The sequence below is a fragment of the Staurois parvus genome, unplaced genomic scaffold, assembly GCF_062004578.1.
Source record: "Staurois parvus isolate SC_StPar_1 unplaced genomic scaffold, SC_StPar_1.0 ptg000953l, whole genome shotgun sequence".
Lineage (NCBI taxonomy): Eukaryota > Metazoa > Chordata > Amphibia > Anura > Ranidae > Staurois > Staurois parvus.
The window spans coordinates 134,251-153,741 of NW_028318749.1; the positions used below are offsets into that span (position 1 = coordinate 134,251).

General features: G+C 41.1%; 1 protein-coding gene across 2 annotated transcripts in view; it reads right to left on the reverse strand.

Moving 5' to 3' along the window:
- The window catches only part of SHISA7 (shisa family member 7), a 194,658-nt gene that overhangs the window by 80,940 nt on the left and 94,227 nt on the right, over nucleotides 1–19,491 (reverse strand). For both annotated transcript variants that reach the window (XM_089656966.1, XM_089656967.1), the window contains one exon: nucleotides 1,353–2,133. In XM_089656966.1, coding sequence (XP_089513092.1) covers nucleotides 1,353–1,909 — 557 coding nt within the window. In that variant the 5' untranslated portion in view covers nucleotides 1,910–2,133. The remainder of the gene's footprint in view (nucleotides 1–1,352; nucleotides 2,134–19,491) is intronic.

A 19,491-nucleotide genomic window follows, 5' to 3' on the forward strand; every position in this document is an offset into this window, starting at 1 on the left:
ATTTTGTTTAATCTCTCCCTGTGAGTTTAAGAAAAACTTGAAATAATGCTTACCTAGACCTTAACGCTTACCTGAATAAAGTGCCAAATACCCAGTACTATAGGAGCCTGAATCCTAGATCTTTGGTATGTTACCATATCACAAGGTCCAGAGCCTAGTCACCTCCTCTCTCTTCATTATTGGCCAGTGGTGGGCCAACAGTGATGCTTAGGCAGTAGAAAGAGTTGGGACCAGGTTCTTTACCATGTCACATGGTTGACTGTTGCAAACTAGACAGTACCCATGCCACGTTTTATAAAAAACAGCATTACTTTACCACATGAAAGCTAATATGAGGCTAGTTTTAATGGAAACCTCTAATCTCTGAAATGTTTTCCATCATTTAGTGCAATGCAGGCTATTAAGTTTTCTAATACAGTGTTTTTAGCCAAACATGGCAAGTTTGAGAGCAACCATGTTCATGGAGACAGTAGACTTGACTGTTACCATTTTAGAATCTAATTTCTACTCCATATCAGTCTTCCCTGTTATCTCCCCAGCTTCTCTAAAAAAGACATCTCCCCCACTCCAATTTTGTGTGTCACCAGTTAATGAAGAAGAGTGGAAAGACTGAGTAAAATGTAAAGGCCAACTTCACAAAATCTGATATTTATGTACTGTACAATATAACATTTATAGACACTACAGGGCAGAAACTTTAGCCCTGTTTCTACTTTACAGAAGCTTGTTTTGTGAAGCTGACCATATACTGTTATACTACTATACTACTTTCATTCAGCCAGATTTCTTTTAACATAGATGGAGAACTCCCCCTATATGGCTATTGTACTCTGACAGCCGACGGCAGCTGTCGTACTACCAGAACAACAGCTGTTTCTGATTGGATGCAGCAGCTGCTTGGCCAAAATTGAAAGATTGCTTTTGTATAATATGGCAGGGCCACTGACTGAGTGGATTTCAGCCTCTTCATCAGGAACTGGCTGAAATTTGCTTAGTGTATGGCAAGCTTCATTTTTGTTAATATACATTATATTGTAAGTGAGCTGTGCAACTGTGTCAATGCTGTCAAGTTAATTCCATCTCTTGCATTGCCATGTAAGGTCAAATAATAGCTTATTTCCTCATTTCTGTCTCATATATTTCATACAGTATATCTTCAACCTCAACTGTTCCCATGAATACTATTAAACAATTCAAAAGGAACCAACACATCAACTTCATAATTTATCACCATGTAATGCACCTGGAACTAAAACTCCTATCCCAGTGCAATATTTTTACTTGAGAATGCATATAAAGACTTAGCATGAAGCAATAAAAATCATTTCCTGGTAATGAATTACTCAGCTCACCTGGGCACATTAATCTCTCTACCCCGTGGGCGTCGGGAGGCCTTATTAAAGGCAATTTTGGCTCCGATGGCCACGGCTAGAGTGAAACTAATGACACCACAGATGACATAGACGGTGCTATTGGTCTGGTCAGCATGTCCGTTATTGTTCAGCTTGCTGTTAGCACTGGTGGTAATAGGCTGGGTTGTGTGTGCCCAAAAAGGACTGTTATAGTTTTTACAGCTGTCCTGGTCCAAGCGCTTGTTACTATGCTCACAACAAAAGCGGTAATGGCAAGTGCCACAGCAATAGCGATATGTACCCGTGGTACAGTTAAAGGTGGCATCATACTGTCCCATCACATCATAGTAACCATAACACATATCTGGTACATTCTGGCTCTTTCCTGATGAGGCATTTTGGGATACCTGTGGTCTTTTTATGTGTGCAAGAAGCATTGGCATTGCCTGGGTTTGGTTCTTCTGCCATTGACTCTGGCCAGTGCCAACACTAAGTGCTGAGTGCACACCAAGAGCATCCAGAGTAACACTAAGCAACACTGTCAAGAGATGATACATGGCAGTTCAGAACTGTAGGGTTTAGTGGCAGTAACAAATATAATTCTCTTTCTGATGTATGAAGGAGGAGGCCTTTGTTGTTTGGCTGTGGTGCTTTAGAAGTCTTTACATGACAAATAATGAAAGTCTAGGTACTTCTGACTCACTTCAGACTTCTGTTTTTGCTTTATTAAACTTTATAAAAAGTTGTCTTCATTACAAAAAACAATGACTCCAAACAAAACCTGAAAGAAAACAGAAAGAACAAATTAGGGAAGCAGACAGTAATGATGGACTCTGAAAAGTCTTATAATACTTCACGCCTTTTTACCTTTACTGGCATTATGACTACAGGCAAAACAAACATTCAGTTGAATAATTTGGAAACATCATTTCACAGATTTATTTACCTGGTTTTTCGGTAATACTTATGATATCCTAGTTGAGTAGTCCAGACAGGGCTTTATTTATCCCACAGTAGTCATGGGGAAGCTCTTGGCAACTTGTAGGTACTTGTTGACTGAAGAATTAAAGCAAACATTTGCTTTGCCCATGTAGGTCAAGGCAATGGGTTTGCTTTAAAGCCCTTCTCCCTGACAGCAAATAGTTGGCTTTCCTTTACTCCATTTCTTTTTTTAGTTGCTGGAAGTGAAAAAATTGGATTGGATGATAGTCAACCCTTTGGAAGATCCAACTGGAGTTTCAGCTAGAGCTTACACAGGGAAATCATACTTGAACAGCTGGGAAATAAAAAGGATGGTAAGTGTATACTGATGTAAAGGGGGAGGGGGAATTAAAGTTCTCCTGCTGCTTTTCCATCAATGGCCAAATCAAACATTTGCTTTAAAGTGGTACTTGACTCACCTAAATAACGTCTTCCTTTGTCCCTCCCTCTTCCACAAGTGCTAAAAATGTGTCAACTATGTTTTATCATTTCACTTTTTTTTGTATTGCAAGGTAACACTTTCAGGTTTTTGGCTTAGGCCAGGCCATTCTTCCCCAGGGATTGCTAGGTCACAGATATCCCAGGAGGCAAGAAGTGTCACCAAGTAGATGCATACAAATGCGCTGCAGGGCCTATCCACCAGAAGCTAGCGATACACAGATGCACTGTCAGTCTCCGACAGCTCCCAAATGCCTGGGATAGAATGATGGTACACCTCCGCATAAAAGGTTTTTTGTTTTTTTTTTAAATAGCAGCTCAGGACAGGGACCAGGGGGTATTTTGGAATAGTTAAGTTCCATGTTAAGGGTAAAGAAAAGTCAGCTGTTAGTAAGAAGAATCACAAGACTATCCGCAGGTCAAATAACACGCATCCTTTTTGTTATGTGTCGGTTCTGCACTGGTGGTCTGTACATGCTAAAAGAAGATTATCCATGTAAGAAAGACAGCATGCTGCCTACAACTGTGTGCCTTGGCCTAATATAAAGTGTATACAAAAAAAAATGTACAGTTCCCCTCTCCTCACATTCATAATATAGGGATGATGTGTTTTGTAGTCCACAGAGAGAGCTGGGAACAGTGCTTGGTAAAATCAGTCAGCAAAGCCAGAGAGTATAGGAACTTATTGGATCACAAAGTTTCTGGTAGGATCAACTAGAATTTCCTTTGTATTATCAAACAGACATAACAAAAGGCTTTCAATGGTACATTTATTAGTCCAAAAGGAAACAAATTAAAGAAGTTCATTGTTAGGGTTTCCATACACTGTAACTGATAATAATAATGGACCATTATGGGATCATTGTGACAGTCAATCACAATAATCATGGGATGGGGAAGCCCATGAAAAGCTTACCCTAGAATGAGTTGTTAGGATTTTTTCACATTCCAGGTTAGGGTTTATAGAATGTATTTATGCAGATTTATTTACATCACAGCAAAAAAAGAGTGGCAACTGAAGAAGAAAGCAGGATAGAAGGATTTAGTTCCAAATGAGGGACAGTTCCTCCAAATGACAGACAGTTCCACCAAATGAGAAACAGTTCCTCTAAATGTCCTCGAAACAATGTCTACACTCCCTAGTGCGGACTGTTACTCAGCGCGGTGTTGACTAAGCTGTTCTTTTATGACGTGCCTTGACTTTATTGTCGTTTGTGAGTACAACACCTATTTTATTTCTTATTAAATATTTTTTATGGTAATGCACTTGACCCATCGCAATGGGCTGCCTTACTGGCCAATAAGAATATGTGGTACAGGAAGTGCAGGAGCTTTACCTATTCAGAAAAAGCTTTGCCCATTCAGAAAGGCCTGGGCATTTGGCCATTGCATAAAAGAATTAGACTCGGTATGCGAAGGCACCTCTAGGTATTTGTGCTTTATACCTGCTGGAAGCTCTGTTTTCATTAAGTGAGGGAATCACTTTAAGGCAATATTTGTAAACTTTGCAACACATATCCATATCAGGCAAAATGAACACACTTGACAAACTCCAATGTTACAAAGTGGTCACATTCACACTGTTGTGCTTCATTGAGCTACAATAGACAAATTCCTGTCTGTTGCATTTTTTGGTGAGCTGATGTGAATTTTACCCTTTAAGTTACCTGAATGAAGTCTTTTATACAACATAAGTAGGAATGCATCCAAAATAGGTCTATGATGCAGATGCATTAATGTATGCCATTTTACTAAAGGGTAACACAGCCAGACAGTTATAAAAAAAACATGATGTAAAATCCATATAAAATGCATGCCAATGCTGCAGAGATTTGTTTAATTGCACATGTGGTTTTGCATGTTAATGAAGCATTGTTCAACACAAGCATTGTAGATAAGACCATAAGGATCTATTTACATTTTCACAAAACCACAGGACAGCTGAACACCATCTCCAACTTCCATTGGGTACTCTTCAGTGAGCTATCCAGGCCAAAATCCTAGACCAGACTTGAAATAGGCCTCACAGCTATACTACACCTGGGACCTCGATAACCCTCAAACAGTGTTCCCCTAGGCAGGAGGCTCCCTGTGCAGGACTGGGCCCAAGACCAACTCAGCTCCTGTTTCAGGCCTCAGATCATTTATGGGCACCCCAACCACCTACTGGGCACACCTCAACCAGGGATTTGCTGGGCCCTCATAAGTATTTAGACTGCTTTTCTTCCCACTGTGATTCCAGAACTCTATAGAATGCCAGGAGAAACAATCAGATCAGCAACCTGTGAAACACTGAGCAGGATAAGGCAATCAACAAAACTAAATTTGCCTAGCATCTTAAACCTTAACTAGGAGGGTGCTACACAAGAAAATTATTTCAATTGTTTGTTTAACAGACCAAAAGAGAGAAAATTAAAGTGCATTGTTAGGGTTAAGATACATTTTTATACATACCTTACACCCTATGTGCTGGCAATATAACATATTACTTTTTTTTTAATAATTACAAACAAGATGTGGCACATCATGTGTGGGATTGTTCCATATTTAATAAATATTTCATGATGTATGTAGAATTAACTTCCTATGTGTTTTTAGTACAATGGAACCCTTTGAGAAGTTTTCTATGCTCTGTATGGTTTGTTGTTCAGAGGCAGAATGTTGTCACAGTACGATGTCTGTGTTACTTTGGAACTCTGCAGTCAGTTCATTAGAGCTAATGCACTGTACTATAATATGAGTAACATACAATACGAATTTCAAAATACAATTGAAATTACCACAGTACTAAGCTTGATTTTAGTTATTAACCTCAAAGGTTTCACATCCTAATTCAATTTCTTGCCTTAAATGGGCCATAATTGATGTATTTAACAAGCCCAAGTGCTGTAGTCAAGAGCAGCCAATCAGAATTCACCTTCTGCAAACTGCTGCATAGTGATATTTTATTGGCTACTGCTGTGTTTTTCTGCCCCCTTGTAACATTCTGTGTGAGTTCCCAAACCTTTCCTTTTCACTTTCACTTCTGTTGCAGTCGTGAACACTGCTCTGTGCACACTACAAATCTCATAGTCAAGAGTCCCAAGTCCATCTCAGAAGTAGGCAAGAGAGGGTGTCTACGTTTATACACACAGTGGGACTATGGAGAGTAAACGTAACCACTCTTTAACAGAAAGTCATATCACAGCAGAAAAAAAACAGGACTTGGGGGATTTGGAGGAGGCTGAAAGCAATAGAAGGTACTTTTTAAAGTTAAGAATACATACTTGAATTTTTTCTTGTTAAACCATAGTGTCACTTTAACATAGGCCGCCAGAGCAACATACTGAAAGCGGTGGTGGGAATTTTTAGACTTGCAAGTGTAGTTAGATGAAGGAAAACTTCAAACAAGCCCAATAGCTCTGGTGAGGTGGCTCCCACACAGCAAGTCTTCCTTTGATGGGCAACCAACAATAGCTTAAACCATAAAAATACAGAAAGGAGTGTCAGACCAAAACCAGATGAAAAAGTCCATGATAATTGTAATTGTTGGCCAAACAAATTATATAAAAACAGCCAACGTGTTTCGAGGGCAACACTGTTCCCCTTCATCAGGGCTCAACACAGGACAACAGCAACTGCAGTAAAGTTGTTACTCCATAATGAGAGTTTAATACTAGTTCTACAGTGTAGTATATGGTAGACCTGTGAAATCACTAAAAAATCCCTACATGTCGTGCTCCCAATATACTGCAAATATCAAATAAATCAAAATAAAGTAAATTAAATACCCAAAAAAAAGCAAAATAATACCACAAAGTTATAACAATTATATAAAAACATGAATCTCATCATTTTCCCCATAAAACTTTTAAATAAATCCAAAACGTCCCTTTGATCAATCAAAAAATAATAGTCCAGAAATGAAAGTGATTGTGTGATCCAAAAGACAATAATTGTGACTTTTTGTGAATCCTTGTAATGGTAAAGTTGTACGCTAACCTCCTTGCAAGCCTAACAGATAGGCTTAGTGCGCTTTTTGTTCACATAAATGGAACCTGCTAAGATTTGCTGCAGCATGAAATAGAAGTTGGGTGTCTCCTAAGTGCTCTGCAGCACTTGCCTCCTTGTCTGCTCATTATCCCTGCAGGGATCTCTCCCTCCTTCAGCTGCTATGGATCTCCTCCTTAATCCTCTCCTAGATGTTCCTTGATGTCAAAAAAGAAATGTGGACATAGTGCTTTATCCTTTAAAAATAAACCTTTATTAAGGTGCCCAAATATTGCACTCGCATAGTATAAAAACAAACAGCGCTTTGTGAGATCTGTATCTCTGTCTGTGTGTGCCTCACAGCATGTGTACTCTCCGTTATCCTCTGGTGCCGATGACGTCGTAGCCCCTCCCCTACGCGTTGCGCCACAGGTCACGTGGCTTCATCAGGGGGTTGTAATTGGACAGTCACTACACCCATACGTCTTTATATATTCCTTCTCAGCCATTTTCCCAAAGATACCATGGGAGTGGCCATTTTTTTGGGGTCAGGAAGTAATGCTGACAGCATGAGTTATTCTTAAATTAGATACTTTTGTTTCAATTATAAATATATATACTACGTATCACTCTGCCCTAAGGACAGCAGCCACAGTATCCTCCGGCTCACACAGACTGGAATATCTGAATATCACAATAGATATTAAAGATGATTAATAAATGCAAAGACATGTGAAATCACTGTTTTGAGTCCACTAAAGGTTTTTTTTGTGTTGAGCCCCGATGAAGAGGGGGAACAGTGTTGCCCCCAAAACATGTTGGATGTTTTTATTTGACTTGCTTCACCAACAGTTAAAATGATCTTGGACTCTTTCATTTTGGACTGGCGTTCCTTTCTGTATTTTAACACAGGTTGCCACTGTAAGTGAACGATTACAAGCTGTAGTTGAACATCCTGAATGGGTAAATCCACAGGTCATGGGTGCAGGCTAGGCTACTTAGAAACTCAGCTTCTTCCTCATGAGCTGCTGCTGGGCTGGGCCTGAGCTGTGTTCAAAGAAGAGGAGTTTCTTATATGTACTTAGCAGGGGCTAAGCTGGTTTACGCAGGTGGATAAATGTACTTGGTGCTTCCAAGCCCTTGAGCCAGCATTTGGAATAGTAGCTCACTATGGAAAATTTAAAACCGATAAATACCAGCTATCTATAGTGTACACGCAGTTGTGTGTACGTTTTCTACCCTGTCTATAACTAGCTGTCCAATGGCCATTGAGAGGAAACACAGTTCTCAGGAAAAATGGACAAAGATAACACTGTAGGCAGATGGATTGCCAATAGAAAAACAGGGAACTGTCAGCCCCGGAGGAGGGAAACCTGGAGATAAGTTTGACATACTTGTGTATATGGGGATGAACTGGCTTGCTGGAGCATCGGAGCATCCTCCACTGGGCCCTGAGTAGGTAGAGCAATAATGGCATTAAAAACACCTAGTAGGGGTCCTGTCCCTTACCATTTCCTAGCAGCTAGGAGAGAGAACTGTATGATGCATATTCTATGTATACAGCCCACATACAATACACATCATACAGCTCCACCTTCTAGTTGCTATAGGATGGAAGCCGTATGCAGTCAAGTGGCTGGGCTATGTAGCGGATGGGTGAGGCTGGCAGTGTGTATCGGAAATAGATAGATGAGCTGGCACACAATAGTTTAGTTGTAATTGACACCTCCCTGGGCCATCGGTTGCATAGCTTGGCCAACCCACCTCCCTGATGTCAGTGAACACCACCAGCATGCTGTGCTGAGGAAGCCTGTGTGCACACCTGCCCATGCTGCTAATGCAAAATAAAAAGAAGCTTTCAGCAACATAAAGAAGCTTGGTGCATGTCTTGCTTTATTTACAATAGATAATCCAGAATGTTTACAGCTGAAATTTGCATCCTACAGGCCAGGCATACTTTGACTAAACCATGAAAAACAGGGACAAGGATCACACTGAAGCTACACAGCTGGCCATACATTTTTAGATTCCTCCATCTACACAAGGGGGATGAAGGAATCCCCCCTGCCAGGCCTTTGTTTACTGACAGCAGCGAGTGCCTCTCTCAGAATTCACTGATTAGCAGCTGCAACTGATTTGCTGCTGTCACTAATTGAGGAAAAGTTTACAACATGTCACTTCAACAGAAGTTCCACACTTGTTCCAGGTTTATGATTCAGAAGTATTGAAATTTGAGGATTAATTATTCCACAAAGAGTGCAGGTACAGAATTTAGGGCCTAGTTTGGACTCATTCACTGCATGTAAGCACTTAAATGTCCAAAACCTGGGCAAAGGTTCACAGAAAAATAAATATCATTTGTCCACTCAGCTGATCTACTAAATAATTGAGTGGTGATTAATTTTAATTAACCAGTCATGTGAAAGGCAAATTCCAGTTTATTCATTTAACCGCTTGCCCGCTGCCCTATAGTAGAAGTACTGCTACGGGGTGGCAGGGCTGCGCAGAATCACATGTATATATATATATATATACATGATTTGCATTTCTGGGTTGGGGGCACGTGCACGCGCTGCCCTATCCACGCCGCCATTAGCGGCTAGAGATGTCAATCATTGGGTCCCGTCTGGAGATTCCCCACTGGCACCCAGCGATCGTCGTGTAAAGCTGACAGGGGAGAGACCTGTGTGTAAACAACACATGTCTCTCTCCTGTCAGCAAGGTCATGCTGCTTTGTATTTCTCTGCACAGCAGCAGAGAAATACAAAGCAGCATGTCTCTGTAGTAAAACACAACACAGCACACATGGTAAAACACACACAGCACACGGTTAACTCTTTGATCACCCCAGATGTTGACCCCTTCCTGCCCAGTGTAATTTGTACATTGTCATTGCTTTGTAATAGCACTGATCACTGTGTTAGTGTCACTGGGGAGGTCAGTGGCAGTTAGTCAGTTCTCACTCAGTGTCAGAATGCCCGCCGAAGTCTCTAATCACCACCATTACTAGTAAATAAAAATTCCAGTATATATACCGCCATTTGTAGACGCTATAACTTTTACGTAAACCAATTAATTTACACGTGTTGGGGGTTTTTTTGGCAAAAAAATATAGCAGAATACATTTTGGCCTAAATTTATGACGAAATTAGATTTTTAAATTTCTTTATTGGATATGGTTTCTAGCAAAAAGTCAAAATTAGTGTTTTTTTTTCAAAATTGTTGGTCTTTTTTGGTAGCAAAAAATTTAAAATGCGGAGGTGATCAAATAACACTGAAAGAAAGCTCTATTTGTGAGAAAAAAGTACATAAAAGTAATTTATGTGTAGTGTTGCATGACAGCGCAATTGTCAGTTAAAATAACACAGCGCCGTATCACAAAAAATGGCCTGGTCAGGAAGGGGGGTAAATCCTCTGGAGGGCAAGTGGTTAATCTGCACATGACTGGATATTCATAGTCAACACATCAACAAATAAGGGAATATTGTAAACTCCTTCAGTAAATAAACTTGACAGTTTGGCAAGGAGTATTTACTGCACACAGCTTCAACAACTGCTAGCTTTCTATTGTTCGCTTGCATGATTAGATCCAGGGGCAGACTGAAAACTCATGGGGCCTCCGGGCAATAGGGGATCATGGGGCCCCTGTGTCTTTGCCCAAACTCAAAAAAGCCTATGAAAAAGGTACCAGGGGCATCTCATGGGGCCCCCCACTGACCCCGGGCCCTCGGGCAGTGCCCGAGTTTTCAAATGGTCAGTCCGCCCCTGATTAGATCTCTCATGGCTACGTAGTGGGTAAGGCTGAATGAAGACACAGGTCCATCCAGTCTTCATTTCTGATATTTTAATTAGGAGGAATAGGGAGGGTTAATGACCAACTAAATTTTACATCTTGAAAAGATTTGCTTCAAATTCGTATAAATAAATTACAATGATTATAATATAGAATTGTCGTAACATACTTGATTCAAATAATTGTTTTCAGATCACCAGCCTGATTTATGGCTTCTAGAGATTATTTGATTGTTCTATATGTATGAAAATCAATCACTTTTGTAATTACTAGGCGATCAAGCTACTCATTCAGAAAAGGAAAAATCAATGCACACATAGCAAACATTAGTCACCAGCTGTGCATATATTATGTAATAAAGTCCTGAGATTAATATTCTCAAATTCTCTATACTTAAATCTGAAATCTAGAATAAGCAAATATTGGGCTCCATTCGCAAAGCGGTATCTACAACGTTAAGAAATGTGCTAAAATACCGCTTAGCATTTTTCAAAATGCTTTTAGGCACAAAAAATGCTTCTAAATTATTGCGTAATTTTTCAAAATATGCGGTATTTATCTTATGAAACCATGCAATATTTTATCTCATGTGATATCCAGTGGGTTGGATACAGTGGAGAAGAATTAGAAACCCTGTCTGTGTTTATTGCTAATAAAGAGGCGAAATGGTTTAAACTGTAGAAATATGCCAATTTACTAAATCAGTGCAGTCCCTGCAGCATACGTATTAATGCAAAAGGAAAAAAGGTGATTAGAATACCAGTCAAAGAAAAGCTGCTTTCACAGGACACACATGCAGCATCAAAAACAACTAATTTATATTAAGTAAATACAAAATATCTTTCTAAATGTCAAATATTGAATGAAAATAGTATAAAAAATCACATACATGCACTGTATAAATACCCTTCTTCCACCGTTAAAAAAGACAACATTGTAGAAGAAGGATATTTATAAATGTGTGTGATTTTTGATACTATTTTCATTCATTATTTGACATTTAGAAAGATATTTTGTATTTACTTAAAGTATAACTAAAAGAAAAACTTGGTTTTGCACAGGATAAAAAGGTATTAGAACACCGATTAGGTTTTTACTGCTGTCTGTCCCCATTAGGGAGATTCTCCCTCTCTATTTGTCCAGTTTGCCATTATCAGTTTGCCAAAGTGAAATTAAAAAAAAGAGTACCAAATTTTGGTTGTCCTCAGGTTCCTGAGTTGTCCTCAGGAAATTAACAGAGGGGAAATTTTCCAATGGGGACACTAGTTCTGGTGACCTGGGGGACCCGAAGGGATTCCCTTAATTTGCAAGGATTTCCTTTCACTTCTTGTTTTGGCAATGGGACAAAAAGTGAAAGAAAACCTTCCCAATATGACACAGATGGTTGAAAGCAAACAAAAAAAAAGAAATAATTGACAGGGGTTCTAACCCTCCATTACTCTATCCAAAATGAAAAAGAATGTTTTGCCTTTAGTTGGACCCTCAAGCAGCCTTTTTCAACCTTTTTAACACAGAGGGACCCTTGAAATAATTTTCCAGTCTCAAGGAACTCCTGCTAAAATGACTATATCTTGAACTCATAATACATTAGTTATTATGTACATATGTTACCCGCTTCCCGACCACCCTATAGCAGAAGTACTGCTACATGGTGGCAGGTATGCGCAAAATCACGTAAATATATACAAGATTTTGTATTTCCGGGTAGGGGGCACGCACTCCCTATCAGCGCCTCTATTAGCTCCTTGGTGTGTCAATCACTGGGTCCCGGCAGCCAATTCTCGGCCAGGACTCGGTGATCATTGGTGGAGCTGACGGGAGAGATCTGTATGTAAACAATACAGATCTCTCCCCTGTCAGCACGAACAGGCTGACAATTGCTCTGCACAGCAGAGCAATACAAAGCAGCTTGTTTCCCTAGTAAAACACACAGAGCACACAGTTAACCCTTTGATCGTTCCAGATGTTAACCCCTTCCTGCCCAGTGTCATTAGTACAGTGTCAGTGCTTTTTATTGGCACTGATCACTGTATTAGTGTCACTGGGGATGTCAGTAGCAGTTAGTTCCCCCCCAGTGTCAGAATGCGTGCTGCAGTCCCACAATAAGTCACTGATCGCTGACTTGTATAAAAGAAATTCCAGTATATATACTGCCATTTGTAGATGCTGTAACTTTCACGTAAACCAATGAATTTACACGTACTGGGATTTTTATTTTAGCAAAGAAATGTAGCAGATTACATTTTGGCCTAATTTTATGATGAAATTTGATTTTTAAAATTTTTTTATTTGGCATGTTTAATAGAAAAAGGTCAAAAATATTGTTTTTTATCAAAATTGTTGGTCTTTTTTTGTTTATAGCGCAAAAAAATAAATAATGCACAGGTGATCAAATACCACAGAAACAAAGAGCTATTTGTGGGGAAAAAAAGAACATAAATTTAATTTATGAACGTTGCATGACCGTGCAATTGTCAATTAAAGTAATGCAGTGCTGTATTGCAAAAAAGTGCCTGCTCATAAACAGGGGTAAATCCTCTGGAGGGCAAGTGGTTAAAAGAAGGGATTAGACCTTTGTGATATGCATGTACATTGTATTATGTCTGGAGCGATTGGGAGGTTTTTTTTGCAGCAAATGATGTATATGCTGATGTATATGTACAAAAAAGGTCTCTGAAAATCTCGCAAAATGACAAGAGAAAATAGATTGATTTTACTAAATGTAATGGGTGGATAGACTGAGCACTTTGCAAGTGAAGTTGCTCCAGAGCTTAGTAAATTGGGGGGAGCTCTACTGACTTCCACAGACACCAATAAAAACTAACAGTAACAGGTGTTCTAATCCACTTCCACTCTATCCACAACTAAATATTTTTTTTAACTTTATTTATACTTTAAGTAAATCAACCCCAATGATTTCCATATTTAGGTTTCTATGCATTACTGTTGAGAGAACTGATCCAAAAAAGGCAGAGACTACTCAGAATTGGCTATTATATTGTTATATTCCTTCCTGACCACCCTATAGCAGTTTTACTGCTACAGGGCGGCCACTCTGCGCAAAATCACTTAAATATATATGATTATGCATTTCCAGGTAGGGGACGCGTGCACGCTGCCCTACCCACACTGTCATTGAATCCTGAAGATGTCAATCACCAGGTCCCAGCCAGCGATTCAGTGAACCCTTCCACAGTGGACACAGGAACATTAGGATCTCTGGAGAGATTGTCCATGCTTTTCCATAATTTTTGTTCTCAAATCCTCAGACAATCCTTTGTTGCTCTTTCTCTTCTCCATTCATGTGGCACTCAGAGACACACAACAGAAAGGCTGAGTCAATTTTTCACCATTTTAACTGGTTGCCGGTGTAATTTCTATATTGTCAGCACCTCTTAATTGATACAGGTGAGTTTAATTACAAATTACAGGAGAATCACAAACTTGGAGCCCTGGTTCACACTGATGCAGTGCAGAATTCGCAGCATTTTCAGTGCAAATTCCGCACTGCATCAGAATCGCACCCTGTTCATGTGTACCACTGCAGGTGTGTATGTTAAGTTAACAACAGCCCGAAAGCGGTCTGCAAAACGCGGTGCAATGTGCAAAATCGGATCGCATAGGTGCAGAGGCGGACTGACAGCTCATGGGGCCCCTGGGCAATAGGGGATCATGGGGCCCCTGTGTCCTTGCCAAACTCAAAAAAGCCTATGAAAAAGGTACCAGGGGCATCTCATGGGGTGCCCTACTGACCCCGGGCCCTCAGGCAATGCCCGAGTTTCCAAATGGTCAGTCCGCCCCTGCATAGGTGTGAATACCTATGCGATCCGATTCTAGTGCAGACCCAAAAAAGGGTCCTGCCCGTTTTTGGTGCGGGTACAAAATGTATGGCTCCAATTGCACCGCACACAAATCGTATGTGATTTGCACAGGAATGCGGTGCATTTCCTGTGTGAATCACATGTGATATATTGCACCGCACATATGTAAACCCAGGTGGAATGCAATTAGTTCTTCCAATTTTGAGAAGGTGCCAATAGTTTTGTCCAGTCCATTTTTAGGGGTTTGCGTGGATTGTGTCAGATTTGGCTTTTTGTTTCTCCACTTTTTAGTGTACAAACAAAAGAAATAAACATGAGGATGCCTAAACATTTGTAATTTTTCTATCATCAGTGTTCCAAATGTAATTCTACTTCATATTGTACTTCACTTTGTAGGTAATGTAGGATATTGTTCCTTACCACGGCTCCTGACAATTGTGTTGTCTAGCTGCATCAATCAAAGGACAGCATTCACCCTCTAGGAACACTCTGCTATGTGTTATTGCATGTGCGTACAGCCCAAGAAAAATGTTGACTCGTAAACTGTATCAGAAGAGGAAATGTGCACAACTTTGAGTCATATTCTTGCACATTCCAAAGTTTACCAAGATGCTAACCTATATATTTACTATTTATAAGGTGGATGGTTAGTGGATTACTTTTGATGTAATTTATGACTGATCCCAAACCTGTTTGACAGAGAATGCTGACAAGGGTTTGATGGTTGGCCGGATGTTTACTCCAATGTGTTTTGGAACAACCAGCATTAATTATCAGGTGTTCTTAGGTAAATCCATTACCATAGGCTGTGTCAGATTAATGGTTTTGGATGTAAGTTCACGTTTTGTTTTAATATATATCAACTCATGAAGAGGGAGAAATGCATGCACCGAACATGTCAGTTTTAATGCATTTGTGAATTTTTGTTTATTTGGGCGTGCTAAATGGTTAGCACCAGAGGCGGACTGACAACTCATGGGGCCCCCGGGCAATAGGGGATCATGGGGCCCCTGTGTCCTTGCCCAAACTCAAAAAAGCCTATGAAAAAGGTACCAGGGGCATCTCATGGGGCCCCCTACTGACCCCGGGCCCTCGGGAAGTGCCCGAATTTCTAAATGGTCAGTCCGCCCCTGGTTAGCACTTCTGCCTGGTAGTACTAGGGTTATTGGTTCAAATCCCAACCACGTCACCACCTGCCTGGAGTTTGCATGTTCTCCCTGTTCCTGCATGGGTTTCCTCCGGGTACTACAGTTTCCTCTCACTCTCCAAAGACATGCTGGCAGGTTAATTGGTTCCTGTCTAACTTGGCCCTAGTATGTGTATGTATGGATGTGAGTTAGGGTGTATTAGAATGTAAGCACCTTGAGGATTAGTGACTGATGGGAATGTACAATAAATGTAAATTGGCAGTGCTATATAAGTGCCAGTAATAATTTATTGTTATCATGATTCACCTCCTTTCTCTAACCTGGACTAACAACACCCAGCAGCATTGATATTGAATATGGTACTTGCTATGGATTCCTGTTATTTACACAATAATTTCACCTTCATAAAAAAATAGTAAGTGCACATCTTTTTGCATAGGAAGGTGTTGATTGGGGGAGAGGTAGCAGGAGCTCGAACATGTTATAGGTTCCAAGCCTTTAAGCTTGTCAGCCGGGACACAAATTGATGTCTTCTCGGCCACTCACCAAAGTGAGTTGTATACATTGATTCCAATTTACCTATTCATCATACTCTTAGATGTGCATTGCTTTTGTTTATGAATATTCTTGCACATGAAAACTTTATTGAATTAGGCATGCAAATGCATGTGCATTTATTTAAACACATACATGCATATTTTTGAAAGTTTAGATCTTAATGATACATACACTATATTGCAAAGTATTGGTCGGCCTGCCTGTACATGCACATGAACTTTAATGGAATCCTAGTCTTAGTCCATAGGGTTCAATATTGAGTTGGCCCACCCTTTGCAGCTATAACAGCTTCAACTCTTCTGGGAAGGCTGTCCACAAGGTTTAGGAGTGTGTCTATGGGAATGTTTGACCATTCTTCCAGAAGCACATTTGTGAGGTCAGGCACTGATGTCAGATGAGAAGGCCCGGCTTGCAGTCTCCACTCCACTAATTTATCCCAAATGTGTTCTACCCGATTGAGGTCAGGACTCTGTGCAGGCCAGTCAAGTTTATCCATCCCAAACTTGCTCATCCATGTCTTTATGGACCTTGCTTTGTGCACTGGTGCGCAGTCATGTTGTAACAGGAAGGGGCCATCTCCAAACTGTTCCCACTAAGTTGGGAGCATGAAATTGTCCAAAATGTCTTGGTATGCTGACACCTTAAGAGTTCCCTTCATTAAAACTAAGGGGCCAAGCCCAACCCCTGAAAAACAACGTCACACCATAATCCCCCTCCACCAAACTTTACACTTGGCACAATGCTGTCAGGCAAGTACCGTTTTCCTGGCAATTGCAAAACCCAGACACGTTCATCAGATTGCCAGACAGAGAAGCGTGATTTGTCTCTCCAGAGAACACTTCTCCACTGCTTTAGAGTCCAGTGGCGGCATGCTTTACACCACTGCATCCAACACCAGGGGTGGACTGACCATTTGGAAACTCGGTCACTGCCCGAGGGCCTGGGGTCAGTAGGGGGCCCCATGAGATGCCCCTGGTACCTTTTTCATAGGCTTTTTTGAGTTTGGGCAAGGACACAAGGGCCCCATGATCCCTTATTGCCCGGGGGGCCCCATAAGTTGTCAGTCCACCCCTGTCCAACACTTTGTATTGCACTTGATGATGTAAGGCTTGGATGCAGCTGCTTGGCCATGGAAACCCATTCCATGAAGCTCTCTACGCACTGTTGTTGTGCTAATCTGCAGGCCACACAAAGTTTGGAGATCTTTAGCTATTGACTTTGCAGACAGTTGGCAACTTCTGCGCACTGTACGCTTTAGCATGCGCTACGCCACTCTGTCATTTTACGTGGGCTACCACTTGGTGGCTGAGTTGCTGTTGTTCCCAGTTGCTTCCACTTTGTTATAATACCACTAAGGGCTCGTTCACACTAGGCTGTTTTGCCAACGCTTGCCAAACGCCCCTATAGCGTTTGGCAAGCGTTGGTCTGGTGTTTGTGGAGCGTTTTTAACGCTCGGCAAATGCTCCGCAAACGCCACATGCGTGGTTTAGCGGCAGTTGCTAGGCGTTTGCTGATTGCATTTGAGTGGTGTTATCGCTCCGCAAACACCCCGCAACCGCGTCGCAACCGCACCGCAAACGCCGGCCGGGCGTTTGCGGAGCGGCACCATAGACGAGAATAGGAGGCTTCAAAGCCTCCTGACTCGACCAGAGGCGTCCGTTTTGCCGCGACGCAACGCGACGCGACGCAAACGCTCCTGTTAGAACAGCACCATGTGCTGTAATGTGCAGAATTGGCAGAGGCGTTTGGGAAGCGGTAAAAACGCTTCCCAAACGCCTCTCTGCCGCCTGCACACAAGGCTAGTGTGAACGTAGCCTTACAGTTGGCCTTGGAATATTTAGTAGCAAGGAAATTTCACGGATGGACTTATTGCACAGGTGGCAACCTATCATAGTACCACACTTGAATTCACTGAGCTCCTGAGAGCGACCCATTCTTTCACAAATGTTTGTAGAAGCAGTCTGCTTGCCTAGGTGCTTGATTTTATACACCTGTGGCTATGGAGATGATTGGAGCACCTGAATCCAATGATTTGAAGGGGTGTCCCAATACTTTTGGCAATATAGTATATATATAGTATACCCATGTTTAAGAAACTTGATATGCTGTTTTAGAAAACTAACATCACTATACCTCAATTCACATTTTAGTAAATCACACCCTAAATGTAAAACCATGTGCTTTTATGACAATACCAATTGTGGCTCTAAATTTGAATGCTTGCTTACCTTCCCACTTCATATTTAATATTTAATGTAACAAGAAACAGGTCACTTTCTCTGATACAGGTAGAACATGATAAGAACAGCTTTAAAAACTATTCTTGTCCTTCTGTATAGTGTTTATATATATACAGTATACATATATATATATATATATATATATATCTCACAGAAGTGAGTACACCCCTCACATTTTTGTAAATATTTTATTCTATCTTTTCATGTGACAACACTGAAGAAATGACACTTTGCTACAATGTAAAGTAGTGAGTGTACAGCTTGTATAACAGTGTAAATTTCCCTCGAAATAACTCAACAAACAGCCATTAATGTCTATACTGCTGGCAACAAAAGTGAGTACACCCCTAAGTGAAAATGTCCAAATTGGGCCCAATTAGCCATTTTCCCTCCCCGGTGTCATGTGACTTGTTAGTGTTACAAGGTCTCAGGTGTGAAAGGGGCGCAGGTGTGTTAAATTTGGTGTTATCACTCTCACTCATACTGGTCACTGGAAGTTCAACATGGCACCTCATGGCAAAGAACTCTCTAAGAATCTGAAAAAAAGAATTGTTGCTCTACATAAAGATGACCTAGGCTATAAGAAGATTGTCAAGACCCTGAAACTGAGCTGCAGCACGGTGGCCAAGACCATACAGTGGTTTAACAGGACAGGTTCCACTCAGAACAGGCCTCGCCATGGTCAACCAAGGAAGTTGAGTGAACGTGCTCAGCATCATATCCAGAGGTTGTCTTTGGGAAATAGACGTATGAGTGCTGCTAACATTGCTGCAGAGGTTGAAGGGGTGGGAGGTCAGCCTGTCAGTGCTCAGACCATATGCCGCACACTGCATCAAATTGGTCTGTATGGCTGTCGTCCCAGAAGGAAGCCTCTTCTAAAGATGATGCACAAGAAAGCCTGCAATCAGTTTGCTAAAGACAAACAGACTAAGGACATGGATTACTGGAACCATGTCCTGCGGTCTGATGAGACCAAGATAAACTTGGTTCAGATGGTGTCAAGCGTGTGTGGTGGCAACCAAGTGAGGAGTACAAAGACAAGTGTGTCTTGCCTACAATTAAACATGGTGGTGGGAGTGTCACGATCTGGGGATACATGAGTGCTGCCAGCACTGGAGATCTACAGTTCATTGAGGGAACCATGAATGCCAACATGTACTGTGACATACTGAAGCAGAGTATGATCCCCTC